The 18,426-nt window shown below is 50.7% G+C and overlaps 7 protein-coding genes and 1 non-coding gene across 8 annotated transcripts; 3 read left to right on the top strand and 5 right to left on the bottom strand.

Moving 5' to 3' along the window:
* Nucleotides 1-26: 26 nt before the first annotated feature.
* On the top strand, nucleotides 27-851 carry P170DRAFT_37576 (uncharacterized protein). Its single transcript, XM_024845333.1, has 2 exons — nucleotides 27-378; nucleotides 436-851. Exons 1-2 carry the CDS (start codon nucleotides 177-179, stop codon nucleotides 750-752), a joined length of 519 nt encoding a protein of 172 aa, XP_024710602.1. The 5' UTR covers nucleotides 27-176; the 3' UTR covers nucleotides 753-851.
* A 5,270-nt stretch (nucleotides 852-6,121) lies between these two features.
* Nucleotides 6,122-6,449, bottom strand: P170DRAFT_470716 (mitochondrial 54S ribosomal protein bL33m; the record flags this gene model as incomplete). The annotated part of the gene is made up of 2 exons (XM_024852783.1): nucleotides 6,122-6,291; nucleotides 6,437-6,449. The coding sequence occupies 2 exons, from the start codon at nucleotides 6,447-6,449 to the stop codon at nucleotides 6,122-6,124; spliced, it is 183 nt and encodes a 60-aa protein (XP_024710601.1).
* Nucleotides 6,450-6,746: 297 nt separating this feature from the next.
* Nucleotides 6,747-7,492, bottom strand: P170DRAFT_432835 (uncharacterized protein). The gene has a single exon (XM_024848349.1). It carries the CDS (start codon nucleotides 7,312-7,314, stop codon nucleotides 7,030-7,032), a length of 285 nt encoding a protein of 94 aa, XP_024710600.1. The 5' UTR covers nucleotides 7,315-7,492; the 3' UTR covers nucleotides 6,747-7,029.
* On the bottom strand, nucleotides 7,212-8,343 carry P170DRAFT_37341 (uncharacterized protein). The gene is made up of 2 exons (XM_024845242.1): nucleotides 7,709-8,343; nucleotides 7,212-7,629 (listed from the first exon to the last, which is right to left on the bottom strand). Exons 1-2 carry the CDS (start codon nucleotides 8,101-8,103, stop codon nucleotides 7,434-7,436), a joined length of 591 nt encoding a protein of 196 aa, XP_024710599.1. The 5' UTR covers nucleotides 8,104-8,343; the 3' UTR covers nucleotides 7,212-7,433.
* Nucleotides 8,344-8,651: 308 nt separating this feature from the next.
* On the bottom strand, nucleotides 8,652-9,464 carry P170DRAFT_470715 (uncharacterized protein; the record flags this gene model as incomplete). Its single annotated transcript, XM_024852782.1, has 2 exons — nucleotides 8,652-8,928; nucleotides 8,983-9,464. 2 exons carry the CDS (start codon nucleotides 9,462-9,464, stop codon nucleotides 8,652-8,654), a joined length of 759 nt encoding a protein of 252 aa, XP_024710598.1.
* A 2,458-nt stretch (nucleotides 9,465-11,922) lies between these two features.
* Nucleotides 11,923-12,546, bottom strand: P170DRAFT_470714 (uncharacterized protein; the record flags this gene model as incomplete). Its single annotated transcript, XM_024852781.1, has 1 exon — nucleotides 11,923-12,546. The coding sequence occupies one exon, from the start codon at nucleotides 12,544-12,546 to the stop codon at nucleotides 11,923-11,925; it is 624 nt and encodes a 207-aa protein (XP_024710597.1).
* Nucleotides 12,547-14,776: 2,230 nt separating this feature from the next.
* On the top strand, nucleotides 14,777-14,849 carry P170DRAFT_t21. The gene has a single exon. It is a non-coding gene; the product is annotated as a tRNA-Lys (tRNA).
* Nucleotides 14,850-16,802: 1,953 nt separating this feature from the next.
* Nucleotides 16,803-18,327, top strand: P170DRAFT_432827 (NAD(P)/FAD-dependent oxidoreductase). Its single transcript, XM_024848348.1, has one exon. The coding sequence runs from the start codon at nucleotides 16,906-16,908 to the stop codon at nucleotides 17,869-17,871; it is 966 nt and encodes a 321-aa protein (XP_024710596.1). The 5' UTR covers nucleotides 16,803-16,905; the 3' UTR covers nucleotides 17,872-18,327.
* Nucleotides 18,328-18,426: the final 99 nt, after the last annotated feature.

Raw genomic sequence — 18,426 nt, 5'->3', positions numbered from 1 at the left:
TTTGTTGACCTTTTCCACCTTAGCGGGATACCATCTATACTACAGGCTGACAGGTCGAGATCATTCAGCATTGTCACATTGACCCATTTCATTGCGCGCGCGCTCTTATTACTCAATAAATTCGATTTCTTTCGTTCTCCTGCCCCACAGCGACGAGTCGACGGCCGAAATACGCAATGTCGTCACCAACCCCAGCCTTCTACTATCGCTGTCTCCTAATTAGTCTCTTCGCGTACTCCGCAGCTCAGGACATTGGCGACGATGTTGAAAGCCAGAACCGAGCTGGAGCAGAAGGCCCCTCCGACGACGGAGTGGGAGTGTCATCGACGGGAATGATCATCCTCTGCACGATAGTAGGCGTGGTCGCCGTCATTGGAAGTCAGTTTCCTTTGTTCTCATCCTCTTGCCAACGACAATACTGACAGAATCATGTAGTATCGTCAGCCGCACTCTTCTTCGTCGCTAAGCGCCGCCAGTGGGCCATGCGAGAAACCCTGCGTCGATCTGCACGACACGTCGTCGATGCCGTCAAGACACCCCTGACGCCGAAGTTCTCGAGATCGCAGCTCCGCCAGCCGCCGTCGCAGTCGAGTCTAAATCCCAAGAGGACGGCCACTGACCAAACCATAAAGAACAAGAGAGGAGACGATGATTTGGAGAAGAATGCGGTAGTGACGGAGATTGAGGCTTCGGGCAACAACGACTCGAAGCCGAGGACTTGGGGGTCTATGTTCGCTTTCGGTCGGAAGTGACGGTGCGATGCTCAAGGTTCTTGGTGCTGACATTCTTGTTGGGTATAGGAGGATGGGTTAGGTATAGAGGGGTATGGTGGTACATAAGGGCTTGGGAGGTTGAAAGTGATGGGTGTATTTGGTTGAGATTAGTTGGTATGATGTGACGGGATTGATTTCGATGTGAAAATTGGAGCTTGGGAGTATTACTGAATTGTTATGGCGTTGATAGCTCATCATTTTGTTTATCTTATAAGAAAAGGCCCCTTTGCGGCTGCCTTCGATCTCAGGCCTCCAGGTGCTCCTTCCCGTTTGATGGCCAGGACCATCACGGGATCCCTTCCTTGCCTGCTTCTTCTGTTGCTCTCTGTCCTTGATTGTGTTTCTCTTTCGCCATCAATCAGTTCATTACGTTCAGCCGTCAGGCCATCTAGCTCGAGTGAAAAGACAAAGCCCTTGCTATCAACATCTCAACCATACGCAGTCATCTTCTCCCATCATGGAAGACGCAGGAGCTCAATTACCGCCTCAGATGCCGAGCGAAGGACTTTCCGAGCACGACCTCCGCAGTGATGGGAATGCATACGAAGAGGACGAGCTCTTACTTTTACAGATAGCGGACCCTAATACCCCTGCATCCCCAAACTTAGACGCGGTCATTCATAAACCTACAGGCACCGAATGGGCAAGCCGACCAAGGGCTGCATCTCCTCTGCTGGTGGAGCGTCCCCAGAGCTCGGGAATTGATGTCGCGGCTTTCTCGTTTGCGAAGCCCTTGCAGCAGGGGAAGACGTTTTCCATCCAGTCATCTGCTAGAAGAGCTTCGGGAGAATCGAAGGCTCAGTCGTCTGATAATCACGCTCATAGGAATGAGGTACAACAGTCTGGAAATATTGAAAGTGTCCAAGCACGGAAGGAACGGTCGAGGTACTGCTGCATTGTTGATGTTTGGAAAACACTGCTGATTGTACAAGACCCCCGTCGGCGGGTCTCCAGCACAGCGTGAGCCACCAGAGCTTCGAGGAACCATCGTCAGCAGACAAAATACAGCATGAACAGGTGTTATCAAACGCTGACGCGAGGAATTCGGCCAGGGCTGGGGATGGTGCTCATCAAAATCAATCAGCCCACACCTACAACGCGCAAAGTAACCGCTCCTCGCATTTGGCTACCTCGCAAATCATAGAGTCCGAGGATAGAGGACAAGGTATATTTGCATTTGCTTTTGCTGTTTTCAAATACAATATCCCCTTCCATATGTTTATTACGAGACTGACCAGATTATTCCTGTGACTCAGGCCCAGGCCCTCCGAGATCATCTGGTAGAGGTCCAAAGAGACCACGTTCTGTCGCGACTGTCGGCTACGACGAACAAGCAAGGGGAGAAGAAGATTCTCCTGCCCATCCTTCATCATCTGCTGTCAATGAGCACAGAGTTTCCAAGCGCCGTCGGCCAAATGGAAAAAGGATGTCATCCAAAGAAAACGCATTGAAAGAACATTCTGGGCTTTCAGAAGAGCGTCTCTTTGAACTCCTCATTAACAAAGTCAAGATGCGCGAAGAAAGCGAGACTGCGGCATTTAAAGTAAAAGAGCAGATGCAAATCCTCGTCATGGAATTGACAGAGGAAAACAAAGCCCTGAAGGAAGACCTGGAAGTTTGCACCACCCATCTGCAAAGACGAGGAGCCGAACTGAACGCCTTTAGATTGCAGATGGAAACTTGGAAATCAAAACTTACGAATTTCCGAGGCTTTCTCAATGAGTTTGGAGCAGATTATAAAGCCCTTCGCGGAGAAGCATTCCAACTTAAGGCAGCCAGAACATACCTGGACAGGGAGAAAAAAGAGATCGAGAGCAGCATTTCCAGTGCTAAAAAGCATATTTCGCAAGTATCCAATCTTCTTGACGAGAGGCGCGGCCATCTTTCAGAAACCGCGCACACCACAGAATTGCTAAAACAGGATTTGACGAACGCCGAGGACAGTGTAAAGGCACTCCAGGATCAGCTGGCTCATGAGAGAAAGCGGTCGTCTACTTTGGAGTCTTACATTCGGCAGCAAACATCCGCTCAGAGCAAAAGGCTAAGCTTGGTGGTGTCCAACCAGAATTCGATCATGACGACGCTGGATTCGAAGTTTCAGAACATTGGCTCACAACTCGAATCCATTCAGACTAACGCCCAGTCAATTGTCAGCAATGCTCTCGATGAGTGTCTCGTTTCATTAAAGCAGCTCAATGAGAGTCATTCCGCAGGAATGATAGATGTGCGTCGGGTCGAAGAATTCATCAAAGGATTTCTGGCGAGGTAAGTTGTGATGCATTCATACATTTCACTTGCTGACCACCATAACAGCATTGAAGCCGTTAAACTTGAGATAACGAATGAAATGCATGGGAGCTCTGAAGCCAATTGCAACTTGGCCATGCAGCTGAAAGAGCAGTTTCAATGTTTGGCAAATAGTATGAACATTGGCTCGAGTATTGTTCAAAAGCTTTCCGAAAATGAGAGATGTTGCGGTACCTTGCAGGAAATCCTTGAGGTTATTATCCCGACCATTGAGAACCTTAATTCGTCCATAAAGACAATGGATGACAAGGGGTTCAACATCACACAGCAAATGGAACACCTTGGCAAGAGTATTTCAGAGATCAAAATCCCAGACAAAGTTGAGCTTCTCCCGGTGGAGCCCTGCACACATGCCCAAGAGAAGATCGAACTACAGCGCCGGGTGCAGGATCTAGTTGCAGAACTCCAGATAGCGGGAGAAAACCTCAAGGAGAAAGAAAGCCAAAATGAGGAAACAAGCAACGCTCTGCTTGAAGCGATGGACAAGGTTCAGGAGACTGAAGCCCACGCAAAGAAATTCGAATCTCAGATCGTCGAGCTCGAAGATAAGGTCAAATCAGTTGAAATCAATGTCCGCGAGGAGCTGAATAGGGCAGGTGTTGTTTCCCGAGATGAGCAGAAAAAGAGATTTGAACAACAACTTCATGGGGTTCTGCGAGAAAAGACCGAGCTTGAAACCAATTTCAGTAAATTGCAGGAGCAGCTGGCTGAGTCCCATCGAGAACTTGTATTATATCCTGGCCAATGTCCGAAGCACTGGCTAACGATGTACAGGCTGAAAAAGAATCCTCCTCCCGGCAAAAGCAGTCCGAAGCTGAAGTTGCGGTATGCTACCTAAATTGCTGTGACGGCATATGCTAAACTCAGCAGCTTTCGGACAAGGACTGTAAGATACACGCCCTTGAGAGCTTACTTGCTGAAAGTACTGCGGGATTAGCAGAGAAAAACGACGAGATCAGAAGGCTCCAAGAAATGGAATCTTCCAACGGGGAGCAAGTCAAAAAGCTACAGCAAGAACTTAATAACGGGAAAGAGAAGCTCGCTATTTCTGAGGTCGAACTTTGTACAGTCAGGAATGACTCTCAAAAGGCGTCTCTTGAACTAGAGACAAAGCTTGAATCACTTCAAACCAGCTTCTTGGAGAAAGACGAGAATTGCAAGTCATTGGCAAACGAGCTATCAGCGGCGAATTTTGCTCGATCAAGCCTAGAAGCTGGCAAATCTAAGGCTAAAGTCGAGATACATGCCTTGCTCCGGAGAGTTCAGGATGCAGAAGGCTGGGTGAAAAGTGTTAAGGAAACACTGGACCAATTGCGCTCCATCTCATCGCAGGGGCCAATGTCGGATGTTTGGTCTCGATTGGAAACTTTATTGCAGTCCGGAAACTCTAAAAAGTCCATTGATGACCCTTCTATGGATTTGAACTGTCCGGTCAATGCTATGTCCGATGCTCCTATAGGCAGTCCCTTGGTTCCAGTGTCTCAAGGAGATTGCAGAACTCCAGGCCAGGGGCCTCTTCAGACAACCGAATTCATTTACCGGACCGAAAGCATCCAAAGGAGTTTGTTCTCTTCTCCAAACGCAGGGGACCTCGATGTCGGAAACTCCCAACCAGCAATGAGCAAGCAAATAGGAATCCCTGATTCACAAACATCTGTTAGTGTCGGTATAGTGCCATTTTCGAGTATACGACGACAGATTTCTCCAGCCCGTTGCTCAACTCCTGCAGATAATTTTACTGACTTTGTCATGGTGCCCGGCATGATGGCAAATGAGCAAGAAGCTTCAGGGGCGCTCGATGCGGCAAACAAAGCCGGGGAGGAGCCTCAGGAAACAGCTTCACAGGTTTCTTACCCCCAACCAGTTGAAGAAACGGTGGAAACAACACCGCAGACAAGCGAAGATGTGCCGTCTACGATCCAGGCAGAGTCTATGGAAGAACAGTTTCCCACAAAATGCCAGCCAATAAAGCAGAAGACAGTCAAGTTTCAAGGGCAAGACTCGGGCACAGACAAGGGAAAGCGCAAACGTTCGACCTCCGATGAAGAAAAGGCCTCCGAGAGAGGAACCAGCAAGCCACATGCAGTTGAGAGGAAAGTAACTCGCACGAATCAACGAACATACAGTCGAACTCGGCAGCTTTCTTTCACAAGTAAGCAGGAAAGAACAGTTAGTCAACGCTCTTCTTCTCGCATAGAAGAAATCAGTGATCGTGATGGCTCTGGTCCCCTTTCCAGTAGCAATCGAAAGGCGAGCGCTTCCACAGCCTTATCAGCCACCAGGACACATAGCAAGGGCTCTTCCGAGTACCTGGAGCGCAAAGCAAGTCCTGTTGGTTTGGCCTCGGGTAGCAGTAAATGTTCACCGGTGCAGCGCAATCACCCGAACAACAGCAGGTGGCCTCGGGGCTCTAGGGGGCGCAAGACACGAGGTAAGTAGCCTAGTTGATGGGATGGGAGTTGCTAACTCGCATAGGTGAGCGGTATAACGCTCGGTTTAAATAGAAATAGGCAATTCGAAACAACCCACTTGAAGGGACGATTGAGGATTATCGCGAGTCGCGCATACAAGTTTTGCAGCGTTTCTCCCTTGACTTCCTAAATATTCACAAGGGATTTCTATCCGGCCATTGAATGATTAAGTTGATGGCGTGCACCATGATCAAGATTGAAAATTTACCGCATGAATGGAGTTATGACCATATGATATGTCGAACATGTTGCTTGACCCAGATTGTACTGCTCTAAACGCCAGAATGCAAAACCGATATAGATACATCTTCTGCACGAACCGTAGAAGGTCGAAGCCATTCTCGATACTGCCGATACCGATGATCCGCCTTAATATACAGGGTAACATTATCCGAAATAATCGACTCCGAGCCCTCGGGGGGCACCAACCCGACGTTCTCCGAGCATTGAGTTCAGCGCCATGCTAGTTGGGTAAGAATCGGGGGGAGCGCGCGATTCCAACATCCCCCAAGGCGCCAAGTAGTTGATCGTTCGAACGCAAAGGGAAAGAAAGAGTCGAGAGATCGTAAATCATCGGTTGCGGCCGCCCTTGGTGGCTTCCAGGAACAGCACCTTCTTCTTCACGACGGGGTCGTACTTGAGCATGCTCAAGGGGCGGTGGGCACGGGGTCGGATCATCGTTCGGAAGTAGCCCGTCATGGCCATGGAGATGAGCCGGACCGGGAGGGTACGCGATTTGCCTGTCGGACAAGGATTCGCTGGTCAGTCTGGAATTGTCTGGTGGTTTTCATGGAGCAGGGCCATCAATGTCACAGCAGTCGCTGCGGCAAGCTCGGGACTAGACCGCCGCAATCGCGAAGGATGAGACGGATGAGAACAACACACCTTTCTTGGCCATGGTGACGGCTTGGACCAGAGGACACGGGGATGGAGAGGGATGGATGACGGTGTTCGATCTTTTGAGATGCGCGGAGAAACTTTGGCGGGCCGGGATTGTATCACGTGAGCCTGTCCGAATGGGGGATAGTGTCCCAGGGTCATGACGAGACGGACGGTAACGGCAATACCGCTAGGGCGTCAGGATCGGCGACGCGGCTTCAGGCGCATTTGACATCGGCCGCCGGTCTCGTGGTCTCCCTATCCATGGGAGATCTACGGTACATGTCTCACTCTCGCCAAACCAATCCCAGTCCTGCCGCCGGCGCGGTTTCCGGTTTCTGCAACTTTATGGCGCTCGGATCAGAGCATGGCATGGCACGGCATGGCTAGCACGAGCCTTCGGACATTACTACTAGTATATCAGTCTCGATCTACCTGTCTGCCAGTCGAGCTCGTTCACCGGTCAGTGCACCCGTTGTGGTGTTGTGCAATGAATGCAGATGCTCGTACCGTTATCAGAATGCAGTACACCCGCGTCGTTGACTCCGAAGGAGGGTAACACCGCACGGGCTCCAGTTGATCTGTGCTGTCCCGGCTGCCTATATCCGTGCGACGACGGCAGATAGACAATGTGTGGAGTTGCTGCCGACCTGCAACCACCCTGACTTTGGGCTACGGCTGCAGGATTTCCCTAGCTGCAGCTGCTTCGGTGGACGAGCCGTGTGGTGGGCAACGGGTGTGGCATCCACCGGGGGTCCGGCGATACCAGCTGACCCGGTGGATGGCTGGAAAAGCTTGGATGGGGGACCAAAGCTCTGCATGGCGTGGTGTATTAAGTTCACGGAAGGACGAAATGGAGGGAGGGTCGGATCTTGATGTGCCATGCATGCAGCGTGGGGATGCAAATAGGGGGGCTTGAATCAAGGCAGTCGTGCATCATCCACCTAGATCTTATTAGGACTTTAGCGGTGGTGGTTTTGTCTGTTTGGGGGCTCGTCTTTTCTCATCTTGGGTTCTGCGACTTTGGGGTGGATTCTGGGTGCTGATATCGGGGTATACTGGACCTTTTCCCTCCGGTCGAGACTGACTCGAGATAATGATCTTGGTAAGCCATCCGGGAGAGCCTACCGACGAACTCTCTACCCTCATGATACCATTCTGGGGTATAATTAGAAGCGGATGGAAGCGTCGCATGACCTCTGGGAGGATAAGATGGAGGGCCGGTAAATGCCGGTCACATGGCAGGGCTCCTATTGAACGGGGAGGAAACTAACTCACTCTATCTCTTCTTCCACTGTCTCTCTCTTTCTCTCTTCCTTTCCGGTTTTTACCATCCACCTCTGTTTCTCGTTGACAAACCTTCCCTCCCTCCGAGTCTCGTCGCCATCCACACACCCGCCGTGCGGGGTCGTCTGGGTCGCGAAGGTGTCTCTCTTATTGTCGCGTAAGGTTTGGGTTTCGCGATCATCAGGCGACCCCGACAGGTTAAATATTGCTTTGACAAAAAAAAATACGAACCAAGAATGGAAAAATGGAAAAGAGCACCAGCCACAGAAGCGAAATCTCCACAGACTGGTTGTCTTATTGCCACCTAGCACCGACCAGGGTCTGCCTCTTGCGCTGACTCCCTCGCTCGCCTGGCTAACCTGCAAGCCAAGAACAGGGATCGTCATGCAGTCAGGTAAGGATGGATTGCATGGCTGTTAGCCATGGTTCAACCGTGATGGGACAAGACATACTTATAGAAAGAAGAAGTTCAACGCGAGCATTGATCTTTTTTTATTCCACGATTCTGGCCCAGTGAGTCTGCTGCCCTCTATATCTTCAGTCGAGTCATTACTGTCATCGTCTGTCCGTGAGGAACAAGGGAGCAAAAGCAAAGAAAGAAAAAGCATCGTGCCGTTGGCTTCATCAAAAATGACAAAAATCAATTCCTAAACTCCTATCACAGCTATGCATCGACTGTGCCGCCAAACACCGTAGGTCCAGGATATTATGATTGCCCATACTGCAACAAGATTGAAATGAACACCAGTCGCCATCCCAGAATAAGTCAGAGCACCAGAGTCCAGTCAGATACAAGAACATGTGCTACCCCTTGAAGAGCGTAGCTTAGGCTGTTATGTTGAAAAGTAAGGAATTTTCTAGCCAAGGTTAGTCTCTCATCATTGATATCAGGACGGTCAGTGATTGTCTTGCAAAGTACTCACGGGCCAGCTCCCTATTTTCCGGCTTTGGTGAGAGCCGCAATGCGAGCGCTGCGGCGTCTCTTGCTGAAGGATTCCTTAGTATTGATTTGCTGATTACCTTCGTTCGATTTCCCCGGGGTATGTTCGTCATCGTTCTTTGGGGACGATTCAGGAGTGGGAATATTGCCCTGGGTTCTACCGCCCTTGATGGTTCCCTTGGTCTTTTTCACGGGAGGGTTGAGTGTGGTTTGCTGAGGAACGGGACTGACGCAAGTGCCGTGGATTTCGATGTCACCGTTTGCATGAATACTATTCCCGTCTGTTAGGTATGTCTTCATAGGCAATCCTGTTGCTTTAACTTACCAATTGCCGTCGGTAGAGCCGCTGTAAGATGAGGCAATCTCAGTGAGAATCTCAAGCTGATCGACACTGGCTGCATATCGTGTTTCTCCTGCTACGGGAGCATTGGGAAGAGGCCACTGGCAGGACGATCGACGCCAGTGTCTGATGCGCTCATAGATGCCGATCTGGCCAATTTGTTTGATGTTTTCAGTTTCCAGGGCTTGGTTTTCGCCATCACTGCCGGCGCCCACGGGGTAGGGAGTGCTTGACTGCTGGCCGGAGGCCATCGTTGGCACTGGAACGGGCCTACTTGCCGGGCGAGGAGTCACAGGCATCTCAGACAGTTGAACCTCATGGTCGCCGTCGCGATGGCCATGGTGAACCGGGTTGAATGGGGAGTAGGTATCACGGAATCGCCTGTCGTGGAGTTCTTCCTCATACGGATCCCTGGCAAGCTGGTCGAGGACAACACGCAGCTCCTCAGGCTGGAAGTAGGCAGACATCGTGAGGGTCTTGACAGAAGCTAAAGCTAAACTCAGCATACGTTAGTGATCTTTCACGCCTTCTCACTGTTTCCCCACGAGAATCATCCAGAAGAGCGAGATTTACCAATTTGACACGACAACCCAATGATATCGCCTGGATGAATCTATGAAGCACGTTTGGGAAACGAGACACGAGAGTGGCGGGGTCCACGAGATGGTTTGTATGAAGGAAGTGAGAGAAAGGTGCGAGGATCAATATAGCAACAAGAAGATGAACAAGCGACCCTTCGCACCTTGACCAGTCCCGTGACCGCCTCGCCCTCTTTGCTCGACCATCTTCTTATCATATATTCACTAGAGATAATGGATGAGAGCTAAAATATTTCGGTTTATTCCGGAATCGTCCTGCACTGACTGGCTGATGCTTGGAGTGCTCTACCGGTGCTGTTCCATATCAATCCTACTAAATATTTTTAGGCAACATCATGCCCTCCATATACACCAGGAATGGTGAATCCAGGAGAAAGGGCTGTGTCAGCATGTTCTCTACAATGAAGGAATGTATGAACTGTGGTCGGCAGGCTCTTCTGTATGCGGTTTGAAAGACTGTTGATAGCAATCAGGATAGATAATACCAGGGACATAAGAATTATGGAAATGAAAGCTGCATTTGAGCCACGTGAGCTTACTATAGATTAAATGTCTTCAAACTTAATATGCTTCTTTCACGTCAACCTAAGCTTTTTGCTATCTACAGAACATGATTGTTAGATTAGATCTGTCGCAGAACCGCAGTACGGGGCCAGAATCTTATTTGTATACAATCTCGGCATGAAGTATACCGAGCTTGGCACTTGTTACTCTACAGCTCCTGTCCCGTCAACCCATTATAAAGCCCTGAAAAATAATAAATAAAACAGGTAAGATTACAGTCTAGCGTAGGGTATCTTGTTAAAGCCACTTGGTCAGTGTGCTCAGATATATTTTTTTTTAAAAAAAAAAGAAAGAAAAAAAAAAAGAAAGAAAGAAAGAAAGAAAAAAAACTGGCGAGGAGTACACCAAACCAGAAAGAGCACATAGGTCTATCGTACCTTCTATAGTCTGTACTGCGTAGTACATATTGTCCCCCTCCTTTTACTACCTTCGTCGATTCTTTTTCCCTTTCCCGCTCTACCCTCCTTTTTTTGCATGTAACTAGCAACTACCTACCTATACTAACAAATAGCCTTGGCACCCCCCACGAGAAGCAAAGGATCCTCCTCCCCACCGGGGCACACACAAACCCCACTCCACCATCCACCATCCACCAGCCCCGTACCCACACCACCAACGGAATACTACATGAAGTATGAATAACTCTGCACCGCCATAACCCACCAGAACCTCGAAATTACTGAAATACTGCAATACTGCAATACCGACCTGCAGACGGGTCATACCCATTCGGCCTAGTCATGGATGCCACTCCAACGTCCAGCTGCCTGCATCCAACGTGCATGACTAGTCGGGCCAATGAGGATGACCGGCGTTCGCATGACTCACGGACTGCCAGGTTACTCACCCTTCTTCTGGTCGAGGTACGTACTCTCGTTTTTCTTTTTCTCTTCTGTCTTGCAGAGGTGGGTGGAAATGTTGGATGATCTTCAGAATATACTGCTGACTACCTCGGTGCGGCCGCTACTGCCTACTAGCATGTTGGAGTATAGCGTTAGAACACCCCTAAGTAGCTACAGATTCAGTTCGCACTACACAGTACATCAAACAGCTCAGTGGTGGAGAATCGTATCATTCATGCACAAGTACAGAACTCGGTAACTAACTAGTCAAACAAAGGAAAGGAATTTCGTGGTAGCCTCAATCTTATCACCCTCCAATCATCAGCACTCGGACTAAACTGGCCTCGATGCTGAATGGTGCGGAGAAGTAGACTCGGTGAGTCACTACGTCCGACGAGGTGTCTTGCAGATCGCTGTGCGAATCATGTACGACATTCGGGCATTCGCCAATCGAAGCCACGCAAACAGCTTTTTTTTTTTTGGTCGCCTTTTTTCTTTTCAATTTTGTTTGGTGTTTGGTATTGTTTCTCGATCCGTTTAGGGTGATTCAGAAACAAGGAACAAGAGCAAGCAAAATCCAAAACATAGGAAATAGCCAGCGACAGAACGCAGAGAAATCAATCCCGGCAATCCCAAAAGTCTCAAGGTCAAATGAATACGGCAAAATTCAAATGCGCATGAGAAAGAAGATAATACCCAAACTCCTAAGGAGTCGGGCGAAATGGCTCCGTGGCCAGAGCCCGCTGGGCTCTGTTCGGGGGTGCGAAGCTACTTGTGTTTCACAAGGTGTCAGACATTGGGGGTCTAAAGTCGCATCTGCCAGCAGAATGGCGGAGAAATGGGGCCGGTGGTGGTGGGTGGAAACCGTAGAAGTAATACGAAACGCCAGGCCTCGATGATCGAGAATGGCCCAGACACGTTCAACGGTGGTATTCAGCCGGTCGGTAAATGCGAGAGGATTCCTTGAAACGCTCGACGCGATCAGCCGCATCAGCCTCGTACAACGAACCCCGGCTGGGCGAGCTGCGCGGGGAAGGGTAGACAATGACCCGACGACGCTTGGGGGTGCGTGGCTCCCTCTCGATGATCTCATTGTATGCCGGCTGCTGGGGTGCCGGCTGTGTAACCCGACGACGAGGTGGGACAAGGTAGGTCCGGTCGTAGCTGATGACAGGGGCAGCGGTCTGGACCTGCTGCCGCTCCCGACGGTGCAGGCGCAGGCCATCCTCAATGGCAAGCAGGAGACCACGCACGGCAACGGAGTTGCGGGGGATCCTGACCATGGTGGGCTGGTTGGTTTCGCGACCCACAACGGAGTATGCCTTGCCATTCTTGCTGTAGATGTAGTCGGCCACGTCCAGGGCGTACTGGTGTCCACGGTCACAGAGCGAACGGTCCTCCTGGTGAACCTGCAGAGGGTCTGCGCATTGGTAGCAGTGGCTGGCGTGACGTTCGAAGTTGGTCATGACATATTCCTCGTCAACCTCGAGCTCGCGCACGGGCACGACGGGCTCCGAAATATTCTGGATGATGGGGGCAGGCATAGTGGGTGCTCGACGCAGGGACAATCTTCTGCGAGGCACTATGCGCGGGAATATCGAGTCCCGTATGGACGAGCGTTCGTGTTGGCGAAAAAGGCGAGATGCGTCGAAGGGCGACACTGTGACGGATTGGGGGGAGTCGCAAGACAGGTAGAGGAAACGGAGGGATGGGCTTGGGGGCCGAAATCAGAGATGTGGATGTTGGAGCTGAAGTCTTCGTAAAGGAGACTGTAGAGCAGACAGTAGAAGTAGAAGTAGACGCTGTGAAGAGGTTGCGAGTGAAGATATCCAGGGGATATGCAGCGGGGGCTTGGGAGGTATAAATACTCTACTGGGGACTACGCAGCAGACCAGGTACGGGAAAGAGTAAACACCTGGGGAGGAAGGCACCCATGTTTAGCAGCTAGCGCAATACACTAGCGCAGACGCCGACAGCTCCAAAATTACGATGACGGCATGTTTCTGGCGGTAACCAGAAAGGCGTGTGGCAGATGATGGGAGGAAATGCCACAATACAGTCGAATGATACCGCGATTTTCTCAGGCATTCCGGTTCCCTGTGGCTGATGCCTGCAGGCTGTGCTTTTCGGTGGCTTTGGATCACCTCCCGGGTGTCTGATTGGTCCCGCCGGTCCCCACCCTCTCCTTCATGCTTCCCCGTTTCAGCTTAGCGCCGCTCCTTCCCCCATCACGCTTACTCTTTCGAGAAGTCGGGGACGCTCTAGTCCACCCCCCATGATGACAATCAGGGCGGTGATCCCCTCGTCGTGCTCTGTCGCTCGTCATTCTGTCATTTTTATTGTTTAGTTCTTGGTTTTATTATTTGATCGTTTTGTTCTGGTATTTTATTTTCACGCCGCTGTGGCTTGACCCTCGTGTTCCTGCGCCGCAATCCCTACGACAACTTCCCTCCGTCCAACTGCCACTGCCTCCTCCTTTCTCTCCGTCTGACATTCCTCGCTGGATTTCGCTTTTCCGTCTGGACTCCCGATGCTTGTCATGCATGACGATACTTCCTGCATGGAATCAGTTGGCTCTGATGCGATCTCAACTTCACAATGTCCTGCAGCTTAAGCCTCAGTACCCGCCAGCCCTTGCTGGCCCGCTCATTTGCTCTACAACCGCCGTTCTCCGTTGCGGGTATATCCTGAGACGATCGGTCGTTTGGTTCCATTCCGCTGGTAACCTACGAGAATCCTGCAACCTGTTTTGGTCGGCTCTCTGATCGGAATTCTATTTCAGTGATGCCATCGCTCTGTTCTAAGAATAAGAGCCCCCGGTTCGTCTCAATACGAGCGATCCACCGCGATCGCCAATGTCATGATCAGAAAAGGAGCCTAGTGAGCTTCCCAGGGGGCCGAACCGTCTCAGCCTCATGCCCCTCTCGCGCAAGACACTGTGCGACTCCGCCTCAGCCACAGACTTCACTGGCTACGGTTGCTTCTTTTTGTTTTTTCTCCTGTCCGTCAAGCGCCGTAGCCACAGTTCGGCATCGCGAGGGTCCGAGCACATTCCCGGGCAGAACTCGACGTCAACAACCTACCGTGTATTGATAAAATACAGAGAACCATTGTCGGTGGTCCACTGATCGACTGAACTCATCCTGCATGCTATTTTGGACGCTCGACTCCGTGTTGCGGAAGGCGCGCGCAACGGAGTCGTCTTCTTTTTAGAGTCGCGATATCCTATCGAATTGAGGTCAGACCCCTTGCGCGGCAGTATTCGAGGTTGTATAGGGCTACAGTTCACAGCCCTGCGCGGAATACACCATTGCCGCAGCTCCGTGTGATTTCATCTTTGGGTTTTGCTGCATGTCACTTTTTATAGTTCTCACCGGCTCAACTGATCAATGCCACAGGGTCATCCACGAGAGCGCGTAACTGCATACCCGCATATCTCCAGGCCTCAGGTCTTTTTTTCTTTACGTTACAAAGCCTGCTGCCTGTCTGCCTGTTATGGTGTCGGCTCTGGCCCGGTGATTCCCGATGGTGAGCATGGTTCTGCTGGGGAAGCGCGGCCACCGGAGGCAGCCTTGCTTAGAAATATCGTGATAAGACATCATCGGACGCGTCCTCCCTAGCCATCGACCCTCGCCACCGCTAGGATTCCAGGAGCACAATCCCTGATCAGTGACGACATCCTCCTAAGACCGATTGTACCAATGTAGGCTGCATGGACGTGAAGTTCCCAGATAGCACCTGTACTAGATGTTAGAAACCCTTTTCAACAAGCCAGCCTGGCTAGCTCAATCGGTAGAGCGTGTGACTCTTAATCACAAGGCTGCGGGTTCGAGCCCCGCGTTGGGCTTTACTTTTTGGTTCCATCCAAAATGAATTCGAGGAGGTTTTTTTGGGTGAGTGGAAAATTTCGATGGAACGGAATGCGATGGGAGGGAGCGATTGGCTCAGCCACTCCACTTGGCGCTCCACATTCGCATTGCAGTGCAGTCACGTGGCCCTGATCTATAGGTACTACCTTTCATTAAGACACGATAGTTAGGTAGGTTTAATAATGCCAGGTACTATATGAAATTGGACTTCTTGGAGGGTCTGGGCTTTGGTGCGGAAAGGATGGTCCAATATAATTTTACTTCGTTCATACTAATAGTGACCAGCTGTTTACAACAAACGGTGATATATATATCCGCAAGTTGCGACGTATTCGGGGCCTCTTTTAAACGCACTTGTCCAGAACCACCAGTCAACCAAAAAAAAAAAAAAAAAAAAAAAAAAAAAAAAAAAATGGTATGCCTAGCTCTATTCTAGCCACACGTACATGTGAACAAGCCAATAATCCTATCGAACCTACGAAAAAGCCTACCAGAAGAGAGACTACACCACAAACAAAATCTCGCAGAAACCGGTGAATGAATTGACTAGACCAAGAAGGACCCAGGGTAGCTAAGCCATCTCAAGATCACAGACTCCCATTAAGGCACCTCATCCCAATCCTCGAACTCTTCCATGTAATATTCACCCAGTCTCTCATAAGGATCGCCGTAGACCCAATCCAGTAGGTCGATCAACAACTCAATCGCAAATCGGAGGCTAGTCTCGAGAGCGGTCTTCCGTCCACGTGGAAAGATTAGTTGAGATCGAGATTGGGATTTGGTCTGAGAGGGGATAGAGAGGAGAAGAGTGGCTCACCATTTCGAATCCGATGATCCGGCCCCTAAGATCTCAACCATAAGAAGAGGGAGTTGCGAGAGTGATGATTACTCTTTGTCAAAGTTAGCCTAGTCCTGCGTGGAGGTATACTGTACAGGATTGACTTTTTTGGGTTGCCTTTGCTAAGGAGACAAAAGGAGTGGAAGCAAGTTGCAGGGAGGAGGAGGAGGGAAGAGAAAAGGAGAAAGGAAAATGGATAGGGTCACAGACTCTTGCAGAGGAAGTTCACACATTTGCCGCACTTGCCATTGCAGTCATTATGGCCGGTGCAGACCTGACCACACCTGTCACGACGACGGCCACTGGGAGTGACGAGGATGCCGAGGGCCTCACCATCATTACCGACATCACCAACCTCATCAACGTCGGCATCAGCAGCGGGGACAGGGACGGCAGCCGCAATGGTCAGCACAACGAGGAGGGTGAAGAGGAAACGAAGATCAAACTTCATGGTGGCGGTGGATAAGGTGGTTTGGGTTGTTTTTGGGATTGGAGTTGTTTGAGTCAACAGGACAGAGAGTAGCAGAGGAAGTGGAGGGTTGGAGAGAGGAAGAAAGGGAGAAGAGAATCTCTCACATTGAGGTTGAATTTATATCCTGAGGATCTTCTTGAATTTGCTAAGATCCTGGAGAGTTCCATCATGAATCTCTGGATGAAGCAGTGAATGTCCCTATACTGGTAGTATCTATCCCTAGGATGGTTAGCGTGCATTCGTAACGATGTTGCACAACCGAGGTAGTATACAAGAGAAGATACTAGTTAGGAGGAAGTTCCCACAACTGTCCTTGGATTTACATCATGCCCTCGAGCTCATCCATTTGCCATTGGCGTAGCCAATGATGAGGGTTGCGTATAGCTTCATAGGATGGTTGACTGATGGAGGTGTTCTTTGTTTACTCATGAACTGGGGATTTAGGAAATAGAAAGTACGATTTGCTATGAACCTACTGATAAATCAAACAGTGCAAACAGCACAAAATTTACTGTTCTTAATCCATTGCACCGGCCATGATCCTGGGAGCCTGAGGGGTGAGGCACACCAATCAGGCATCGCGCGTGCGGGGGATCGCCGTTTGCTTTCAACGACTTATCTGCTCGATCCCTTCAACTGAATTGATTCCTATCCTCGCATACCCTCCTAAATTAACTAGAATTCAACATCAAACCCATAATCGATCGATCGAGCTCGATCGACCATGTCAACGTCGCCAGAAGGAATCTACGAGCCAGGCATCGTGGATCCTGGCCTCCCAGTCCCGAATCCTACCCAGCCATTCTGGCTATCGGAGCCTTCAAAGATAAGCACGCTCCAGTCCCCATGGTCTGAGCACGCGGATATAGTGATCATCGGCTCTGGGATTACGGCTGCCAGTCTCACCCGCACGCTGTACGCCCATCGACCCGACCTGAAGATTGTCATCGTCGAAGCCCGCGATCTGTGCTCCGGCGCGACGGGCCGAAATGGAGGCCACGTTAAAGTCATAAGTCCGGGTGTCTGGTTCGAGCGCGAGCGAAACTACGGAAGACAGGAAGCGCTCCGTGTGATGCAGTTTGAGCACAGCCATCTCGACGCGATCGCTGCCTGTGTGAAGGAAAACGATATCCAATGTGACTTCCGCCTGTTAGAAGGACTGGACTGCTATCATGACGAGGCTACTCTTGGCCGAGCGAAGCGGGCTCTGGATGAGATGCGCAAGTCTGTACCGGAACTTGCGGCCAGATATACTCTCTATACCTCGAGGAAGCTGCTTGACGAGCGCCATTGCTCGGACAAGTGTATCGGGGCGATTGGAATGCCAGCAGCTTCGGTTTGGCCGTACAAGCTGGTCACGGCTCTATTCGAACGATTTGTCGATGAGAACGGACTTTCCGTCCAGACAAACACGTCTGTCACCTCGATCGAGGATGAGGACGATAGCAACGTCGCTACCGTTAGAACAACGCGAGGCGATATTCGAGCTCGTCATGTCGTCCATGCCACGAACGGCTGGATGAGCCACCTTGTCCACGAGCTGCAGCCGTTCGTCTCGCCAGTGCGCGCGAATGTGCAGCGTCAAGTGCCGCAGGGGGCTACTCTACGCGTCAACAGCTCTTTCTGGCTACTCTACGCGTCAACAGCTCTTTCTGGCTTCGCTACGCGGAGAAAGACTATGACTACATGATCCAACGACCCGATGGAGCGTTTATCATAGGCCGAGCCAACACCGGACGCCCAGCTACCAGTGACGACAGCGCAAGAGACCTCCTTCCACATACCCATCTCCGCGCCGTCGTCCCTCAGCTATTTGATTTCGGGACGGACATAGTCGAAACCACGCATGCCTGGAGCGGCTGCGTGGCCTTCACCCAGGATGCCAATCCCTTTGTGGGACGCATACCATCGCCCAATAGAAGGCATCAGTGGGTTTGCGGTGCATACCAGGGGATCGGCATGGTTCGGGCCTTTCGGTCGGCACAGATGCTTGCATTGCTGATTCTGGGACAAGAGATTCCGGCCGAGTATCCGAGATCGTTGCTCCTCACGGACCTGCGATGGAAGAGCTTGGAGAGTTCGGTCAAAGCGAAATTGTAGTTACTGTCCTGAGATTGAGTACTTTGTTGAGAAAATCCGCATGTCTGGAGTATTCACCACGTATCTCCCGAGGTATTCTTATAGCAGCGTCAATTCTAATAGCCATGTTTTACTCCGTGAGGATTGGCAGCTGCATTGCGCTCAT

This window comes from Aspergillus steynii (assembly GCF_002849105.1).
Source record: "Aspergillus steynii IBT 23096 chromosome Unknown P170scaffold_1, whole genome shotgun sequence".
In the NCBI taxonomy this organism is placed as follows: domain Eukaryota; kingdom Fungi; phylum Ascomycota; class Eurotiomycetes; order Eurotiales; family Aspergillaceae; genus Aspergillus; species Aspergillus steynii.
This window is presented reverse-complemented; position numbering and strand designations above follow the sequence as displayed.